The sequence below is a fragment of the Aspergillus tanneri genome (assembly GCF_003426965.1).
Source record: "Aspergillus tanneri strain NIH1004 chromosome Unknown AapTan_4_pilon_pilon_pilon, whole genome shotgun sequence".
In the NCBI taxonomy this organism is placed as follows: domain Eukaryota; kingdom Fungi; phylum Ascomycota; class Eurotiomycetes; order Eurotiales; family Aspergillaceae; genus Aspergillus; species Aspergillus tanneri.
Genome location: NW_022984631.1, coordinates 3,102,707 through 3,121,206, shown reverse-complemented (window position 1 = coordinate 3,121,206; position 18,500 = coordinate 3,102,707). Strand labels below are relative to the sequence as shown.

At 45.0% G+C, this 18,500-nt stretch overlaps 6 protein-coding genes across 6 annotated transcripts; 3 read left to right on the top strand and 3 right to left on the bottom strand.

The window, feature by feature from the left end:
- Window positions 1-35: 35 nt before the first annotated feature.
- On the top strand, window positions 36-3,741 carry PEX16 (Peroxisomal membrane protein pex16; the record flags this gene model as incomplete). Its single annotated transcript, XM_033570852.1, has 5 exons — window positions 36-1,985; window positions 2,570-2,589; window positions 2,635-2,670; window positions 3,032-3,559; window positions 3,618-3,741. The coding sequence occupies 5 exons, from the start codon at window positions 36-38 to the stop codon at window positions 3,739-3,741; spliced, it is 2,658 nt and encodes an 885-aa protein (XP_033426884.1).
- Window positions 3,742-4,048: 307 nt separating this feature from the next.
- On the bottom strand, window positions 4,049-4,852 carry ATNIH1004_006215 (ribonuclease H2 catalytic subunit RNH201; the record flags this gene model as incomplete). The annotated part of the gene is made up of 1 exon (XM_033570851.1): window positions 4,049-4,852. One exon carries the CDS (start codon window positions 4,850-4,852, stop codon window positions 4,049-4,051), a length of 804 nt encoding a protein of 267 aa, XP_033426883.1.
- Window positions 4,853-5,500: 648 nt separating this feature from the next.
- ATNIH1004_006214 (Cupin domain protein) lies at window positions 5,501-7,142 on the top strand (the record flags this gene model as incomplete). The annotated part of the gene is made up of 4 exons (XM_033570850.1): window positions 5,501-5,565; window positions 5,638-5,798; window positions 5,858-7,038; window positions 7,101-7,142. The coding sequence occupies 4 exons, from the start codon at window positions 5,501-5,503 to the stop codon at window positions 7,140-7,142; spliced, it is 1,449 nt and encodes a 482-aa protein (XP_033426882.1).
- A 985-nt stretch (window positions 7,143-8,127) lies between these two features.
- On the bottom strand, window positions 8,128-9,379 carry ATNIH1004_006213 (tubulin-folding cofactor B; the record flags this gene model as incomplete). Its single annotated transcript, XM_033570849.1, has 3 exons — window positions 8,128-8,462; window positions 8,537-8,756; window positions 9,110-9,379. The coding sequence occupies 3 exons, from the start codon at window positions 9,377-9,379 to the stop codon at window positions 8,128-8,130; spliced, it is 825 nt and encodes a 274-aa protein (XP_033426881.1).
- Window positions 9,380-10,181: 802 nt separating this feature from the next.
- On the top strand, window positions 10,182-11,230 carry TRM9 (tRNA (carboxymethyluridine(34)-5-O)-methyltransferase; the record flags this gene model as incomplete). Its single annotated transcript, XM_033570848.1, has 3 exons — window positions 10,182-10,301; window positions 10,386-10,510; window positions 10,741-11,230. The coding sequence occupies 3 exons, from the start codon at window positions 10,182-10,184 to the stop codon at window positions 11,228-11,230; spliced, it is 735 nt and encodes a 244-aa protein (XP_033426880.1).
- A 221-nt stretch (window positions 11,231-11,451) lies between these two features.
- ATNIH1004_006211 (MYB DNA-binding domain protein) lies at window positions 11,452-12,434 on the bottom strand (the record flags this gene model as incomplete). The annotated part of the gene is made up of 2 exons (XM_033570847.1): window positions 11,452-11,866; window positions 11,995-12,434. 2 exons carry the CDS (start codon window positions 12,432-12,434, stop codon window positions 11,452-11,454), a joined length of 855 nt encoding a protein of 284 aa, XP_033426879.1.
- Between the last annotated feature and the right edge of the window lie 6,066 nt (window positions 12,435-18,500).

The following is an 18,500-nucleotide window of genomic DNA, read 5'->3' as shown; positions in this document are numbered from 1 at the left end:
TATTGTTGCGCAAGAAGAGCTGCGTGGTATTATCTATGGATATTCTAAAACAGCTCCATACTTCTGTTGCCCAAACATTCGAAAAGTCTTTTGATAATGCATATAGAGAATTGCACTCCGAAATTCTTATTCGCGATAGCAAAGTTGAGAGGGCGGAAGAGAAAGTGAAGGTCGCCGAGGAAGAACGAAATAGAGCTGCTGCAGAAGCAGAGAAACTAAAATATGAAATTGATATTCTACGAGAGGAGCTGCTAAGGAATGATGTTGATGCAAGAAATACTGAAATTGCTGTTGACAGGGCTTTTCAATTAAAGGAAGCATATTCACCACGGCATGTCTTAGTCTCCAACGATGGCAATGGCGCTAATAACACAAAACTCGACTCGAGGGAAATGGAGGTTGCTAATCACAAATATATTGCACTTTACGAGGAATTTCAAACCCTCCTCAAGGCAACAGTCGAGCTCAGGTCGCAAATCAAGCGTCATAAGAAGAAATTAGCACATTGGCGAGATTGCCTTGGTCGCGATGGATTCACGCTTGCGCTTGATGGGTTCCCGGTCAGATTTGAACGAACTCAAAGAGATGTGAATCAACAACAACCTCGGAAGATACTGACAGCGTCGACTTTCAATGCGTCTGAATTGCCGAAGTGTATTGAACCCGATGGTATGGACTGTACGTCGAATTTCAATCCGAACACGCTCGGCTCTAAGTCGGACGGCCATCATCATACGCCAACTTTTAAATCAAACTACGAATCATCTAGTGACTATCCCTCATCGCCAGTGCATGGTGAATTTTCAAGGCGTTCAACATTACCAGATCCATCTGTGAGAGAAGAGATTGTGAGAAATGACAATTCACATGGACAACAGGCTTTGAAGAAAAGGCGCCTGGAATTGCAGGAATATTTCCCTAAAATTTCGCCTGGCAATGAAAGCATGGCAAACAGTGGATCAAAAGAGCCGGTTCTAATTCAAAATGAACATGTGCTGTCAACCTCGTTAGGAGCACTCTTGAGACACGATAGATCCATTGGAGCTCAGGAAAGCGATGGAATTGACAACCCTGTTGGAACCACAGAAAGGAAGACAAGATTTGTCAACCTTTCAGTGTCTTCGCTTGCAGAAGATGGCGACGAAGAATGCTCAGAGCATCAAATGCGAAAAGGATTAGGCAATTCTCTAACTCAGATCAATTCCTCTCAGCCAGTCCGAAATACTGTTCCCGCATTGACTGAGCAGCGATTACAGAATCTTCTTAATGGGCCTTTACCTCCTAGAAATGCACTACAGCTGCAGGAGGATACGGCGCGCCATGTGAACGTTAAAAACTGTGATGAATGTACAGACCAGGATTGTACAGTATCATCCGACACCGGATTGTCCCATGAACAGATTGTATTATCAGCACAATCGCAAGAAACCCAAACACCAAACATGCAAAGAGATGTTCCAGATAGCCCCGTGACATGGGGATTAGGCTATAATACCAATGAGGCATGCCCAGAGGACGAACCTTACAGAGCTCGGCCTTTGCATCGGCTTGATCTTAACGACTTTAAAATAAATACAAACTATAATAAAGGGTTGGATTTTGCATATAATACTGTTGTTCGCAACAAAAAAGAACGCGAATCTATACGCGGCTGCACACGCTCAGAGTGCTGTGGCGAGAAATTCCTTGCCATGGCACGTTTGGCTGGTTTTCCAAGCCATCGATCAAACTGCCAAAAAGAAGAACTGAAAATTGTCGAGGATTATCTTGGGGAAGAAAAAGGCATTCTTGATGGGCTTACAACTGCAGATTATCAAAAGCTGCTTCATGAGGCAAAAGCAAGGCTCATTGCCAATCAATATGGGAGACACAGACATCATCATGAACGTCCCCCTACACCTCCTGGATTCTGGCGTGCAGATATGCCTAATACACAGGAATTAGAACACGACCATGAAGTTGCCTCAAAGCTTAACAGAGACAAGGTAAGACAACGGTATAGGGAAGCAATGCGCCCTGATGGCATATGGAAATTTGCGGATGAGTAAGACAAATTATGACAGTTTACATTATGAGGCCTCCAAAATTCAATGCTGTATATAATGCTTAGCGCACGCACATGCATAGGGAGTATTTCAAATTCTTCATCATATACAGAGTATAGTCGACTTTAAGCTTCAAGATCTTGATTAGTAAATTAGTAAGTCTCACTGTCTCATCTCAAATTGGTTGGCGGAACACCCTGCCTCGGTATGACTTTCTTGGCATACACGGGCTATGCCGAAATCACCACCGTATATCCCTGCTTCCTCCCACCATCCATCTTGTCATGTTTCCACTTTTTATTTCATCGAGGTCGGTATAAGGATTGAAGGATTGCAGGTGTCATTGATAGACGTCTGTGTTGGAGATGGAACCTTCATGGAGTTCTCATAAACCAGAACACCATGTGTTTTGGCAACCATACAAATGGCTTCCACTGTATGAGGACTTCGTGACGAAGAATGCTAGTGCTGTTGGCCAAGTAGAGTCGGCACTGAGATCTCTAACTTATATTATCCCTGGTTAGATCGAAAGCCTGTCTGCCGTGTATGCGTACAAGTGAGGAAGGCTGATGGTTGCTATTTCATACAGGACGATACCGAGATTCAGAGATACCGTCAGAATGCGGTATGTCGAGACCTATTCTATAGGCAATCAGCCCTTTTAACGATTTATATGCAGTGCATTCAGCTGTACAGCTCCTATCATTGTACCATGACTCTCTCGTGTCTCGCGTCATTTCTAGACTTCCGTCAACCATCTCTCGACCCTCGCCAACACCACATTCCCGGTATACTAAGTACTGGACATCCAGTTCACCCCTCTATCATAGAGTTGCTGTTACTCTTCAAATGATACAATATACGGAACTACTCTGGGAAATGATTGCGCGACGTCGCGGTGAAAAGATCCGGTGGAGGGTGGTTACCTTCATTGAAGTCATTAAAGCAATTTGTCGCCTATTTCTGCTTCGTCTCACAAATTCTAGACCATTAGTCAGTCCCCCTTTGCCCGAGCGTGAAGCCGACCCAAGGTCGGAAGAGTTGGAAGGAAGCGACTGGAATGGTATGCAGACGCCAGATAGCGAGCGATCCTCGAACCTGGACTGGAACATGCCTCGCACAGGATTATCGCTTCCTTCTCTTCCGGATGTCAACGATATCTCGAACTATCTTATATCAAAAGTTCTCACGGCTGATGACATCAAACCACCGAAGACTCTCTTGCACCGTGTTACTGGTCAAGGACAGTTAGCAGAAATATTATACATCCTTCGGCCGGTGATTTATGCATTTGCAATGCAAAGATGGAGTGGAGATAAGCGAAGCTGGAGACCCTGGCTGATTGGCTTTGGAATGGAATATGGGTGCCGGCAGCTCGCTAAATCTGACTTCAAAGAGAGGGTCGCTGGCGGCCTCCGGGGACTGACAGGTCTCGAGCGTGAGGAACTTGGAAAGAGAGGATGGGCGATGGGTTGGTGGCTTTTACGAGGCGCATTTTATGAGAACATAACTAAGTATGATCTTTCGACATGTTCAGACGACCAGCCAAGATACGTTACTGACTTTGAGCAGGTACTGGTTGAAAGGTTTAACGGGAAGGATGAAGGGTAAACCTTTACTTGATTTGGTGGGCAGCGTGATTGAAGATTACGAGTACTTGTGGGATAATTTTTACTTCCCAACGGCGACTTTGTAATCTTTGTTACGAGACACGATTCTTTGGTCTGTTTTGATTTTGGCCAAAGGGGTTTTAAAGGCATCAAACTCCGTCAGATTGTAAGTTTACAAATTAGTTTAGATACCCAGACTGCTCCTTTCGTGTTGCATCCCAAATGCCATGACGGCTTCTCCGGCGACGGAGTATGATAGGACCGAGAAAAGGGGCGAAGGGAGGTGCCTTGAGACATTTCAAAAATATTCAAGGCCATTGAGTTGGGGTTGTCAAGGACAGGGCTGATGGTAGGATTATTATAATTACCGAGTATTTAGGCCTCCAGCCTTTGTCAAAGGATTTCTGCTGGTTTATACCCAAACCACTCCCCCAGTTCTTGGCCTGTTCTTCCAGTACTATCAGGTGATATCAGAAGGAACTCCCTGAGTTGCGCGTTGTCTTCATTTGCCCCCCAATCAACCTTGCATCCTTCCTTCAACTCCAGCATTTCCTTCGCAGTACCCCAACTGAAACGACATTCATTTCCCCACCCAAAAATAGGCTGCATGTTTCTTCGAAGCCAGCAAATGCACTTCGAATCAGAGGGGTATCCGCTGCCCCAGGTGTCTGTAGCACTTGTAAGGGAAGGATCCCCTGGTTGTTGGGCGACTAGCACGTTTTCATGACAGAGATTTAGTGCTATATCTCTGGTCACTTTGGCAGCAACACTTGCGGCACTAACGCATGGATACAGGGAATCAGCCTTTTTGGCAACAGTTATCTTCAATGAAGGGAATATTCGCTCCAGCTTCTGCTGGTAGGCTGTCGGATTCCCAACAGTGTCAATGTAGACCTCTCTGACATCCACCTTTTGGTCCTCGACAATGCCTCGGATGATCTCAATAGTGGCATCCATCGCCTGCTCATTTAAATTGTAAGCTCCAGGGCGCATCATGCCGGACGAGATGTCTCGCGCAGATAATATTTTGGTCGCCCACCCGCATGACTCGAACAATGGTGTTCCTGGTGTGCAAAGTAACCGCATTAAGTTTGTGCGCACAGCAGGTGTCAGGACTTTGCTGTCATCAAAACTATATTTTTGAGCCAAAAGCGAATGGTGAAGGTCAAGCGGCAAATAAAATGCACTATAAACCATAGGCCCCAGAACTGGACCACGTCCAGCTTCATCTACCCCCAAAATGAAATGTTTTCGTGAGTGAGATCCAGCTAGGCTTGAGAATTCTGTATTCCTTGTGTTTGTTTCAGGAGCGGCGCAGGAGCTATGTGCTTCGATTCCAGTGGGACAAGACGAGTAGAAGGCGTAGGATTCTCCAGCTAGTAATCGGGTGTGATCTATACTAGGTGGGACGAAAGCACCCGTGAGTGTTGGGGCCTCTTGGGAAATGCATGGACTAGACTTTTCCATGATCGCTGCCTGTTCAAACTCCCCTATAGAAGAATCGTAGTCTGTGTTAATAACAGTAGAAAAGACAGGTTGGATGTATTTCTTTCCCAGGCCTTTTGCTGGGCGCGTCTCAAACCGTTCCGGACTAGCGGCGCTTCCGCGCGTGTTGTCCGCCCATGATGAATTCCAGTTCCCCTCTGCAGCCTTCAACTTTACATCTGCCCCCTTCTTCCCCGCCAAATCGCCTGCAACTTCCTCGTTCTACATTGGCCCAGCACTGGCCTTTGTACTAAACCACGATTAACCGCATCTAGATAACGCGCTCCCCTACAGTCTTTCTATTGACTTGCATTCTGCTGAACTCGCCTTTGCCGCATCCAATCCCGACCCTCCGCAACGATGGCTCCTCGTGGGCCCACAAAAGCCCGCGACTATGATTACTCAAATGTTGGCAAAACCGGAAGGTTAGTGCGTCTAATTAAACAGAAAACCTCTAAACACTGTCAGTTTCTTTTATCGGGGACTGATGGAAACAGGCGCACAGGGATCACCTTAAAGGAGGGCAAGCGTGACGAGCATGGAATGGAAGACATTGAAGGGATGTGGTCGTCTCCTGAGAGATCTCCTTCGCCAGATAATGGAGTCAATGATATGAACGATGCTTCGATTGGCTCGGATGGGATGTCAATGGACGAGGGTATGGACAAACATCCTCTGGACTGCGGTATAGTGCTTACATCTATCCTTTACACACAGATAACGCCCTCGGCCCGGCAGATTTTCTCGGTGGTGTAAATGGTAGCCGCGGATCTTATCACCTACCTCCTGTTGCTCGTTCGCCTATGAAGTCTGGCTTAACTGGGTCACCGCGGAGAACCCCCGGCTTGCGATCTTCGCAAAGCCCGCAACCTGATATCCTCTCCTCTAGCCCCTCTGACGGCAAGAGCTTGGGAAACACAAAGGGGGACTCTCGGCAAGATGTTTCTCCTCTTACGAACCGTTCTATAAATGCGCCCTCTTTAAATGGCACGCGAACCAAGGGTAACAAAACATCAGAGCCACCAATTCCATTGACCTTTTCGGACAGCGACGCGAACAGCCCATTCAATGGAGATGAAAATGCAGGTATTTTCGAACAGATCCAGAATGAGTTTGTGGACAGCTTTAACACCAACAATAATGCCATTGAAGGCGACCAAAGAGAGGAGATTGGACAGAACGGCGTCGGCGAAGACTCACACTCAATTGTATCTCCTCAATTATATGCTCACAAATCAGCGAAGACAGTCGCTAAACCTAGAAGAAATGCACAGGATGAAGAAGGTGGAGAAGAAGATACTGTTCGGCGCAATGTAGCAAAAGTCCAAGAACCATCACAGAAACGCAAACGCCCAGGGAGACCCCCAAAGAGCCAGGCTAAGGCCAAAGATGATACAGAGGAGCAAAGACCATCGAAGAAAACCAAGACCTTCAACCAAGCTCCGGAGGACCGTAATTCATCAGGACACCCTGAATTGGAGCAGGTTGTTGAAAGCTACGTCAACCGCACAGGACCTTTGAAGGGACGAGGCTTGTATATTCTCAAACGAGAAGAACCCACAGGGAGCAGCGCCACACACACTAGATCAGGGCGTGTATCGGTTAGACCCCTTGCCTATTGGAGAAACGAACGGTGCGTTTATGGTGATGGTGAGACTTCTGAGGGTCAACGATATCCCCTTTCTACGATCAAAGAAATCATCAGAACAGAAGAGCTTGAAACAGGGAAACGAAAGACAGGCAATCGGCGAAGGAAGCTGAAGTCGAAGAGAAGGCATGACGATTCTTCAGATAGCGAAGAATACCTCGATGCTTGGGAAAAGGAAGGAGGAGTTCTACATGGATACATACGGAAATGGGACCCAGAGGTCCAGACAAGTGCAGAAGATGAGGAAATAGTTGGCAAGTTTCCCTCTTCCAGAATATCTTGCCCATCACGTATGCTAACCATGGTTTATAGACATCGCGTACGCCCCTTCTGGAATGGAAACTAGAGATGTAAAGGGCTCTGCTTTTCGGTTTACTAAACTTATAAGCTCACCGTTCCTGGGCTCTGGAATTGTCGAGCTACCTGCTGGGGGTGTAAAAAAGCCGAAGAATTCAAAGAAAATGCACATGGTTTTTTACGTTTGCCATGGCCGAGTACAAATAGATATATCTGGCGTACAATTTAGTGCAGGGAAAGGCTGTGTTTTTCAGGTCCCAAGAGGTAAGTGATTCTGGCTTTTTCGATCATCATATTCTGAATGGAGGTCCTAACTATAAAACCATTTGTGGCTTAGGGAATTATTACAGTTTTGCCAACACACATGGCAAAGATGCTCGATTGTTCTTTACCCAAGGCTGTGTCCCTATGGATAAGGATAGCTCTACTCTTGGATCGGCCTCAAAGTTAGGCAACATGGACGGAGACTCCACTACTCCGACCAGTCGGCCCACTGGTGCTGCGAAAGGCAGGCCGAAGGGCAAAAAGAGGGCCGGAACAGGCTCTAAAACATCTTGAATAGGTCCCCTAGCCTCGAAGTCCGAGTTGTGTGTTTTTGGAGGGGGAGGAGGAATTTCCAGGCGAAACTTGTTTCATGTCCTTCTGTGAGTTCCACTCATTCTAGCGATTTTGTTTTACGAGGTTTTATGGCGTCCCTTGCTCAGGCTTCTGTCCACCTCCCACCACATGTCCCACTTTTTTTTTGGTCTTTAAATTCTGCAGCAAATGTGCGATGACTAGCCCAAACAAGCGATGTCACCGATGTAATTGAATTCCATATTATACAACTTGTTGTATCAGTCCTCCCTCCTTGTGTTCACTATTGACTGTATTTTCCTATAAATAATGATATTATGATGGGATCTTGGGTTATTATGCTCTTTTGGGGGGAGTGATAAGCGTTAGTATATTTGGTTTTAGAGATCGGTTTCGTGTATTGTACTTTGGCCCTGGGGGTCTTTGGATCCATGCCAGGTATAGATAGATTAATTCCACATTCTACCTATAGTTCTTCCATCTCGCCTAGGTTATCGTCCAGCTCCAAAGGAGGAAAGTCTCCTACCTCAACCTTCTCTGGTTTCACAAAAACACCAGTCTTGCTGGGGCAGGTAAAAAAACGTTTCCCACCCACACTACCATCATTTTTCCCAATTGGTTCATCGAGCTCAATTCCTACCCAAATGGGCAAAAAACCGGATTCAGCCTCTTCAAATTCCGATTTGGCATTTACGCCAGGGTAGGGAATTGTGGGCACCGGGCCGACATAGCGGACGATACCTCGCCGAATATGTGGCGGGGAGGATGGAAGGATGATTGCACGCTTCGACACCACAATTCCTATAGGTTAAAAAAAAAAAAAAAAACTCTTAGTAATGCGCATCCCTTCTCTAGTAATTATGTGTATTTTATACCTCTGTCTGAGATCTCCCTAGCATCTTGTTCTGCCTGTTTGTGCATCGATTCTTCCGGTGTTACAGCATTTGGGTCAAATCGGCCAAGTTTTTGGTTTTTTTTCCAGGCCAAGACTGAGTTAGAAAGAGACTCGTAGGTCTCCGTGGGAAGCACATACTTCTCCACTGATGATAGATCATCGAAGTTTAGCCTTGTAGACTGGGGTCGGGAGTCATGGACCTATGATATGGTGCTCAAAGTCAGTACTGTTCATGCTGTTTAACAAGATAACAAGCTTGTGCATATTGAAATGCTTGAAAAAAAGTACACATGACTTCTTTTGTGAGGAAGTCTGGTGTAGCAGAGATTTTTGGCAGTCAAACAATAAGGCTATTGATTGAAGTACGAACAAAGCAGCATTGTAAAGACCCAGGGTATTTAAGTAATAAATCGGTCCCCATAAGTATGCGGATTTTGCACTTCTGATAAGCTGCAGCTCATTCAAGTTATACAGCGCCCAGGCCAAACGGGTTAGGGACTTAAAAAACCAAGGTATGTAAGACAGAAAGGGTTCAGCTGGATAGATACCATACCTCAATCTCACAGCCTTTCATCACGCCCCAGTCACCAACCATGGTGTCATCTCCGTCAATCCATTGACCAGAAAGGGTGGGCGTCTTAAGCCACAAACGCTGACCAGATGGGGGTATGCCAGTCATGGTCTCCAACTTGGATTTTAGCTGCATGAGGGTCCATGTTGGAGTGACGCGGCGTTCCGAGTGAAATTGTGGTTGCGCATTGGATCCCGAAGTGGGAGTGGTAATGATGACAGTGATGTCTCTCGGGGTGGCCTGGAATGCCATTTTTGCCAATCTGTTTGGCTTCCTTGATGACGTGTGACTTATACGGGACAGATAAGATTGGTGCTAACTCTTGTATGAGACTCCTTTCCTACATATATGTTAGAGACAATGGGGTTGGAGAAGCTTAGGGATATAGCCCGCTGTAAGTTTGACGACGGAGCAAGGCAAAGAGATAGCGATCAACATGCTTTGCAAAATTAGGGCCAATAGCTCAGAACGTGAAATGTAACACAATAATTTAGTATCGTTCTTATCCTTTTTCAACAGAACGCAAAGAACCGATGCAGTGGAAGAACCGGAGAATATACCATTGGTGATATAGCAAGCACAAAATAAGGAACGATACTACTATCACTTACTTGCTAGATAGCCCCTCCACCTCAGTCCAACCACAATGTTGAATGTGATGCTGCTGCAATTCTTCTGCTTACTGACTAGGTGAGCTCCGAAGAAAGTCATCTAGAGGACCTCCGCGAGTGAACAATATATTAGTCAGACCCGTATCAGTCCCCAGATAATACGCCCCCTTTCAATACATGCTCGCTGTATATACATACATGTACATACCTACATGTATGTAAGTACCAGATTGGTACCAAGTACTAGAAAGGTAGCTATGATCAGAGAGCTCTTACTGTACACTGTACATCCACCTAGTATGGTCATGTAATGAATCCCAGATTCGCACTTCGTTTTCACTTTTCATTCTTACTTTTTTCACTTTAAACCAACGCTTAACCGTCTCTACAGGAGTGTAAAACTATATTAAAACGTTCAGTCCCTTGTAGGGAGTTATAGGCAAATGGAACAGACACAAGTGGCGTCACCAGATACCGCCCAGAACCAGGAGGCATATGAAGAGAAGAATGTTCATGAGATATATCAGAAAATTGCAAGCCATTTTTCCTCTACCCGATATAAGGTTTGTACATCCAGCTTTCTATGATTCGAAATCTTCTCGCTGTATCTTTTCTGTCCGGCTAACTGACTGCCCTTCTCCTGATAGCCATGGCCAATTGTGGAGCAGTTTCTCAAGGAATTAGCTCCTGGGTCGGTGGGCTTGGATGTGGGATGCGGCAATGGCAAGTATTTGCCTGTGAACCCGGACGTTTTTATTGTTGCTTCTGATCGGTATGTATGGTGCTTGCATTTCGAATATTTGCAATGAGCGTCTATTCATCATTGACCTATGTAATCACTCTTCCCCTGTTCCTATCTTCTTGATCTTTTTTTTTTTGTCTCCTCTCAGCCTCGTTCTCGAATATGACAGCTTCGTTTTCACCAATATCCTCGTTTCCAAGTTATAGATATAGACTCTAAAATTGTTTAAATGACGTTTCACCATTGACCAATCCTGACAGATCCGAGAACCTTGCGCGGATCGCTGTAAAGCATCAGCCGCATTCAGCCATTGTTGCTGATATTCTAAATTTACCACACCCTAACTCATTTTTTGACTTTACCATTTCAATCGCTGTGATACATCATTTGTCGACTTCTGACCGAAGAGTTCGAGCAATACGCGAAATTTTGCGTACAGTGAAACCGGCTACGGCGAATGCATCCGGTGGGAAAGCCCTAATCTATGTCTGGGCGCTAGAGCAGAAAGACAGCCGCAGGGGCTGGGACAAAGGCGACCAACAGGATGTGATGGTTCCATGGGTTATGAAAAATAACCCATCCAAAGATGGCTCAAGTGAGCAGTCAACAGTATTCCATCGTTATTACCATCTTTATGAGGAGACTGAACTTGAGCGTGATATAAGGATGGCAGGCGGCTTTGTCCTAGAATCGGGTTATGAGAAGGACAATTGGTGGGCAATCGCGACTCGGTTTGACCAGGGAATATGATAGCTTTGTGCCCCAGGATCCAGCCTCGGGGCCACTCTCGACACTGTATGTCCATGGAGAGAGAAGTTGAAAATACACACACAGAGAGAGCACATCAGATATCCCAAAAAAAAAAAAATCTAGGAAAATCCCTCCCATGAAAGAAGGCGTACCTCCAACCAGCGCTATGCAAATCATAACAATGCGAAAAGACAAAAGGCATAGATATCATATTCCCACCCCTAAGGAAGGGTTCGAGGAGGAAGACCAAGATTTGACCCTAAGTGTCCGCTGTGGCTGCTGCTTAAGTCCAACGGATGCCCTATCCGATAAGCTTCTCGTTGGGCGGGAAAACTCGGCGGCGGCGGCGGCGGCGGCGCATATGCTGGGACTCCCGCCGTTAGTTCTTCAACGGAAGGGAGTTGCGGAGGGGGTGCTGGACGAGATGTAGATCCTTTTCGTGGTCGAGATAGAGACGTGCTGGCTCTCCGAGCCCGTGGGGCTGGCGGATCAATTGCTGTACTTGACAATGAGAAAGGAACTACACCAGCTCTGCGCGCCATTTCTTGTTCTCCTAGTTGCCAATGCATAGCCTCTGCAGCTCGCCATGGTATTGCCATTTCTTCTGCCACTTTTGACCACATTTCCGCCTTGAATCTAGAATTATTGTCCTGGGTCAGCGAACCGTCTCAACTTATACAGCGTCCAATCATGCCATTTAAAGATTCCGTCATTTGGGGCTTCGCCATATTTGGTAGCAAGCATCGTGTCCTCTTAAGACATACCTTTCGTATAGTCTTGCAAGCTTGTTCTTTTTATCCTCGTCCCACTCACTCCTACGTTCCAAATAATTCTGGTAATGAAGACGACAGCTGATGGCACTTCGCCCAGGGAGTCGTCTGCTGATATCCTCCCACTTCATACCGCTACCCCGCAGCTCGATAATCAGCGCATCTTCTTCAGGCGACCACTTTGACTGCTTCTTGGCGGGAGACTCCGCTGTATGAGCTGGTTGCAGGCGCTTTGCCGGGACAGACACTGGGGTCTTCGCCGTAAGGGGAGCCACGGAAGGAACCGATGTCACTGGATCTGGTTGGATTGGAATTGGGGGAAATGTCGACGCAGCAGTCACGGGGGTAGCTTCCTCTTCATCTTGGGGCTTCAGTAGTAGTGAGATATCCACTTTGGCGGGGGGCAGGATAGCTTGGTTTTGTAACGCAATCATATGCGCGATTCGCAACGAAAATTTCTTCTTCCTCTTTATTTATACAGATTCTGGGTTTAAAGAGGCTCCTACCAGACCCTGTGAAGTCGTAAGTGTCAGAATCACTTTCTCAGGCCAGATGGACCACAGAAATGCAGTCGAGCTTAACAATAGAGAGAATATGAATATGATGGGGAGAATAGAGAATTATCAAGATAAATCACTCTTGGTCTCCCGTTTGTAGCAAGGGCTCGGTTGGCAGCGAGTTTTTTTGCACAGACAGAAAGACAAACAAGTAAACGTATTGGCATGTATAGAAGGGTAAAAATATGGAGCCGAGGGGGATTTAAAATGAATATCAAGAAGGTAGGCGTCCAAAAGAAACGGGAGGCTTCGGGATATGTGACGAATGAAAGATAGCAATAACTTTATCCAGCAATGGAAGAGGAGATGGAAGACCAAGTGAGAAGAAGTTTTGGAACTAGACCTAGACAAATACCAATAGCAGGGGTAGAGAGAAGCGAAGGCAGGCTATAGGTAATCATTGAGAATAATGAAGAAACTGGAAGACGAGGAGAAGAAAAGAAAGTAGGAAATAAAAAAGGAGGACAGCCGAAACAGATGAAACGACTTGGGATGCATAAGTAGAGATCATCGGCAATGACAGCTGATCTAGCAGTGTTGGACAGCAAATTAGAAGCTCAGCAGTAATAATGCTGCTACTACTCACCTAGAAGTTATGGGGGAGAGGGAGGAGGCTAACCAAGAGGCGAGCTCGGGACCCAGTGGATTCGAGAAACCGTTAAATTATTACAATTGTAATTATAATAAAAATAATAATTATTGTTATTATTATGAGCATTTTACTGTGCTGTTTGGTGTTCTTTTTTTGACATGCTTCTTTACTACTTCCTCTTTCTCTTTCTCTCTCCCTTCCAAGTTTTCTAGGAGAATCATTAGAGGTTAAAAAATACTATTCACAGTCATCAATACACATCCTCCTCCACTAAATACCAGTGAGAGTTAGGTGAACTTTTCCTACTAATAATGACCTTACGTACTACGGGGAGTTGGGACCAACGGTTGTTTATTAGTACCAGAAGGAGGACAGCAGTAGGTAAGTACCAGTAGTGGTAATAATACTAATATTAGAACAACAATAATACCACGATGATTATCATGAAGGCTTCCCTCCCCGAACAGTCTACTTCAATATTGGGAGATTCACTGGCGGTCAACCCTTTTCGAACGTTCGAACCCAGCATGGTTTTAAAGAGTTTTCTCAGGCTGATGTTGAGACAGAAAAAAGGAAAAGAAAAAGGAAACAAGGAAGCATCTCATCAAAGTGGTAGTAGAGCTATTTTTTGGTAGAAGGCTTAGATAGGTCAAGTTTGGAGACATTAAGAGTCTGAAAGATATCCATCCTGTACGGAGAAACTATGTGCACTGGAAGAAACAATAGTTTGCATGAAATCACCGATTTAGGTCCATCAGTACTGGATGAAGTTTTAGGTTTATATCTCATGTGGGCTCTATTGGGATTATCTACGGTATCTCTTGGTCCTGATAATAAAACGAGGGGAAGTACAAAACAAGAGGGGCAACTACTTAGAAAGAGAGGACTGTCAGAAGAAAAAAGACCTAAAGCCACTAATGGACCTTGAACGGTCGGTAAACATGATATGGACCCGAACTTGGAGTATTTAGAGGATCGGAGAATAAATTTCAGAATTGCAAGGAGTGATTGGGGGAGAATACTTTCCTTAGTTACTGCGCTACCTACCTACTCTGGCGTAGGTCATATGTATGTACATTTTTTTTTTTTTAGTTTTTTTTTAAAGGGGAAGAAAAAGTTCCGAAGGTACTAAGTAACATGGTTCTCCCCTGTGGGGAACACCAGCATCCTGAACCGGGATCTGAAATGGGTTTTGGAAGCTCCAAGTTCCAACCAGAACGTAGAAATGGGGAATTATGGGTAGGATACGTAACAACGAAGGCGTCAAAGTCCGAGAGACATCTAAAAAGGACCTTAATTCCCCTCATCGGCCAGCACAGCAGTAAAATGGCCAGTGTCAGTATGTGCGTCCTATTTTTCCGACAAATATTATTATTATTATTTATTTGCTATTTTATTTTTAATAAGAAGTGGACTGGGCGGAGTCATTTCCTAGAGTACTAAATTAACCACCCTGTCGTTTTCCTTTTCCCTGGATTGGCTGGTAATCTGGCACATTTGCACAATTTAGATTTCCAAGTTCCAACGGCCGTGGACTGTCAACGGTGGACGAACCCAATCCATTGACGGCAAGTATCGTCATACGTAATATCACTACCCAGACACTACTAGGATCCGGGGTTTTTAGCGACCGTTCGCCCCGTCCAACTTTCTGCACCTAATACCTGACTGACGGACAGACATTATCGGGGCAGGGCAGGATAATTATCTTCGCTCCCGACTGTGTAGTATTTTCTGTACAGGTGATGAATTGAGAGGAGGGGGGAATGTGTAAGTGGCATCAATTGAGTACATGATCTAATATCTGTAGGTGCAGATCTACGTAGCAGATATATATAATTCTTGCCTATGTTTTACTGCGTCCTACATAAGATATATTTTCCTTCTGGTCCTCTTGTTCTTATAGCTGTTTCTTGTTTTATCTTATGTCTCTAAAGCATTGGTGGAGGATAACATCATAATAAAAATGACTTTAAACTTTCCATGCTCCATATGTTAAACCTTATATGCTGTCAACCCGGTTTCAGCAAGACGCTAGACAATGCTCTACCGTAGTTCTGATGATTCTCCATGATGGAACACGTTAGTTCCCGCCCCCTGGCTTTCGTGTTCCATAAATGAGGATCTCACTGGAGAAGAAAGGGCCAAAAAAAAAAATAAAATAAAATACAATAGAAAAGAAGGGTTGCATGCAGATTCATAGTGGAAAGTTGGACATAGTCCTGTCTTGATATAGTCAGCACTCAGAAAGAACATACATTGCATGCATTATTATCCTAGTACTATATTCTCCATATCCTAGATTTACTTTTGGCTGTCCTGTGATACACACAGCCTTGGTGTCTAGACAGTCCTAACCAAGGCACTGTGCGTAGACTGTGGCCCGTACCAAGATTAGTCTGTTTGTCTAAATGATGATTTTGATCTTTGTGTGAGCCCTTCTTATTTCGGCACAATTTGGACTTTTCATCTATCCATTCTTATCTTTCGTTCAACCCCCCCACCCTTCTTTTTTTTTTTTTTTTTTTTTTCCCCTGCACTTGGCTTCCAACTCCCAAACCCTTTAATACGGGGCGCCACTCTCCCATGCAACTGGTAGCGCTTTTGATCTCTGGGTCTCGAGTTCTCGGCAATTTGGGATATGTGGATCTGTCGGTCTGGAATTCGACAACAGGAATAGTAAGCTCGTAGTAAGAAAGGCTGATATTAGCCTCGGTACGGCAGATTGCCGCTAAAGACGCGTCTTTCGCTTGCTCTGCGCTTGTCGACGTACACTCTCTATGGGAATTAGTACGTCCCCATATGGAGCAATCTTCGTGGCCTGTAGCGCGCATGCTGAATTACAAAGAAAAATAATTTCCGTGCATTCTTGTATTAAGGTGAGTACATACGGAGTCCCTGCAAGGTTCATTTCTTTCCAGTGCCATTGAGGGGCAGGTTTATGGAATTGGAATGATCCGCCAAACCGACCCGTACTTCGGCCGATACTATGGAAATAAGGCATTAATTTCTGTTATGAGAACCGGGAGATTAGGCCTAACACTACTAACTAATCCAGTAAGCCGATAGTATCTATACGGTACGTACCTAGGTTGTGGAGTACCCTGGATTTGCCATCGAACGACGGGGCAAGGGGTTTCCCGCCAGCTGCACACCTGCAACTGCAAGATTACCTAGGGACTGGTGGGCCCGAACAGTGGCTTCAAGCGCCTTGAAAGTACTCCGTACAGTACAGAAATTGTTCTGACCAAGGCGGTGGAGGAGCTGGTGCCTAGATGCTTTACTTAGTGACCAATGACTGGAGGCGTTGGTGGGGCAACTTGACGCCAGCCTAGGTAGTCCCGTCTGCTCTGTATTGCTCAGTGACATGGCAAACCTCAACCCGTTTGAGGGTACTCCGTACAAGGCTTGAGCCAAGCTCCCAAGTTGCCATGTCCCGCATTTTGGCAGTACATGATTGTCTATCATCAATTTATGATGTATGTGTATGCACCTGCGCACGCGATAGGAAAAAAGAAAACAATAGCAAGGATAATAATACTATATGAAATACTCGGTTCTTTTGCTGTGAGAAAGATACAGTAGTGATCCTGCAACGGACGAAAGGGCCATAGAACTAACTAAGATAAGCAAGAATCAACTACCTTTGGTTAGGTATAGAAAGTATATATGTACCTTGTCGAAAGCTTGAAATTTACGAGCTTGTCCAGCTTTATCCTTTGCAGTCACGCATCTCAAATATTGAAATGGCTTGGATGATTGTCATTGTAGGAATGAATGGAAGGTAAATCACAGCTCGAGGAATCAGTATCAGAATTGCTGTTTGGGAGGTCCTTTGATAGCATGGCAAATTTTTATTCGGAATATTGCTAAAAGTGTGCATTTGCTGGCACCCTCTTATCTATATACAACATCTCTGCAAGGAGTCCCTCTTCGTCTTCTTCCTCTCTCTCCTCTCTCCGTCTATATTTTTTATTTTTTATATATTTTTGCTTGCTAGCTGTTAGATGACCCGAAATATGTATAACACAGCCATACAAGTCGAATATACTCTGCAAATGGCGGTGACTTGCAGCGGGCCTAGAACATGCATTCCCGCTGTGAATTTGACTTTGTTATCGGGTAACGAGCTGCTTCCTAGCTTAGTCTAAGGCCTGATTCACAACAATAACATCATCATAGTCATCACACATAACTTCCCAAGTAGAGGAGCCAAAGAAAAGCAAATTGATAAATAAAAAAGTATTCTGTTGTGCAAAGTATGCAGTCAAGGTATATAGAGTAGTAAAGAGTGACCTATCACATAGGGCAGAGTACCTCTGTTCGCTCCCCGGGGCATCGTTGGTGGTGGTTTTTCTCCCCTCGTGTTCAACGCACATTGCCACCAACTCTATGTATAAAGAATAAGCATCGGTGAGTCGCCCCAGTATTCATATAGGGTCTTTAAAGTATTAGTATAGCCTGCCCTAGGAAAGATGTAGAATATAGTCACACTGCTTTCTACTAATTTCCGTCGTGGAGAGATACAAGGCAATCTTTGGTATGAGATGTATCTCGCAGCGGGTTTGGAATAATGCCTGTAACTAGGTAGGTAGGTACCCATGCTATTTCCAAAATACTAGGTAGTCTTGTTAGGTAAGGACTTGACATTGACATGGAGATACAAACGGCCTTGGTGGAATTGACAGACATGATTGGATTGGAGGCAAGTGGGTCCAGTTAGGGATCCTGTTGCTCAATCTATTCCAGGAAAGCAACGATCGACACAGAAAATGTCCGACAACCTTAGAACCCCCCATACCTAGGTTTCATGATCTATCATTATTATTACTCATTGTACGAACTATAGTACTTAGTGGATTCATTTTTTGTTTTTGTTCCTCTGTGTGTGTGTGTCTTCCTACTGATTCTCTTGCACATGGGAGTTTTGAACATGTGGACGACTTATTAAACCAAAAAGATAGTACCTGTAATCACATGAAATTCATTTTTGTAACAGTTTTTATGGTGTCACTCTACTAGCCTTATCACGGTGCGCTCAGCCTGCAATTGGGTGTGGCACTACTGCTATGTAGGCTATCTCGAGAGTAATATACACGGTACTCTCGTCAACTATGGGGCAATCGCAATCAACTGTGATAATGTTAATCAATATAGCAAAGGATAATAATTCCTTGGAAATATGAAGCTTATTGGATCGTCACACTGCGTGGCAAAGCTGAAAAGTGGTCCTGTGGCTATTGTGACAACGGTCAATATTCGACGCTGCCCAACATAAGTGAGTGGGTCATCGGGTCAGTTAGGGCCTAGGAAAGCATAAAAAGAGCAGCGATACTCTTTAGGTGATTCTA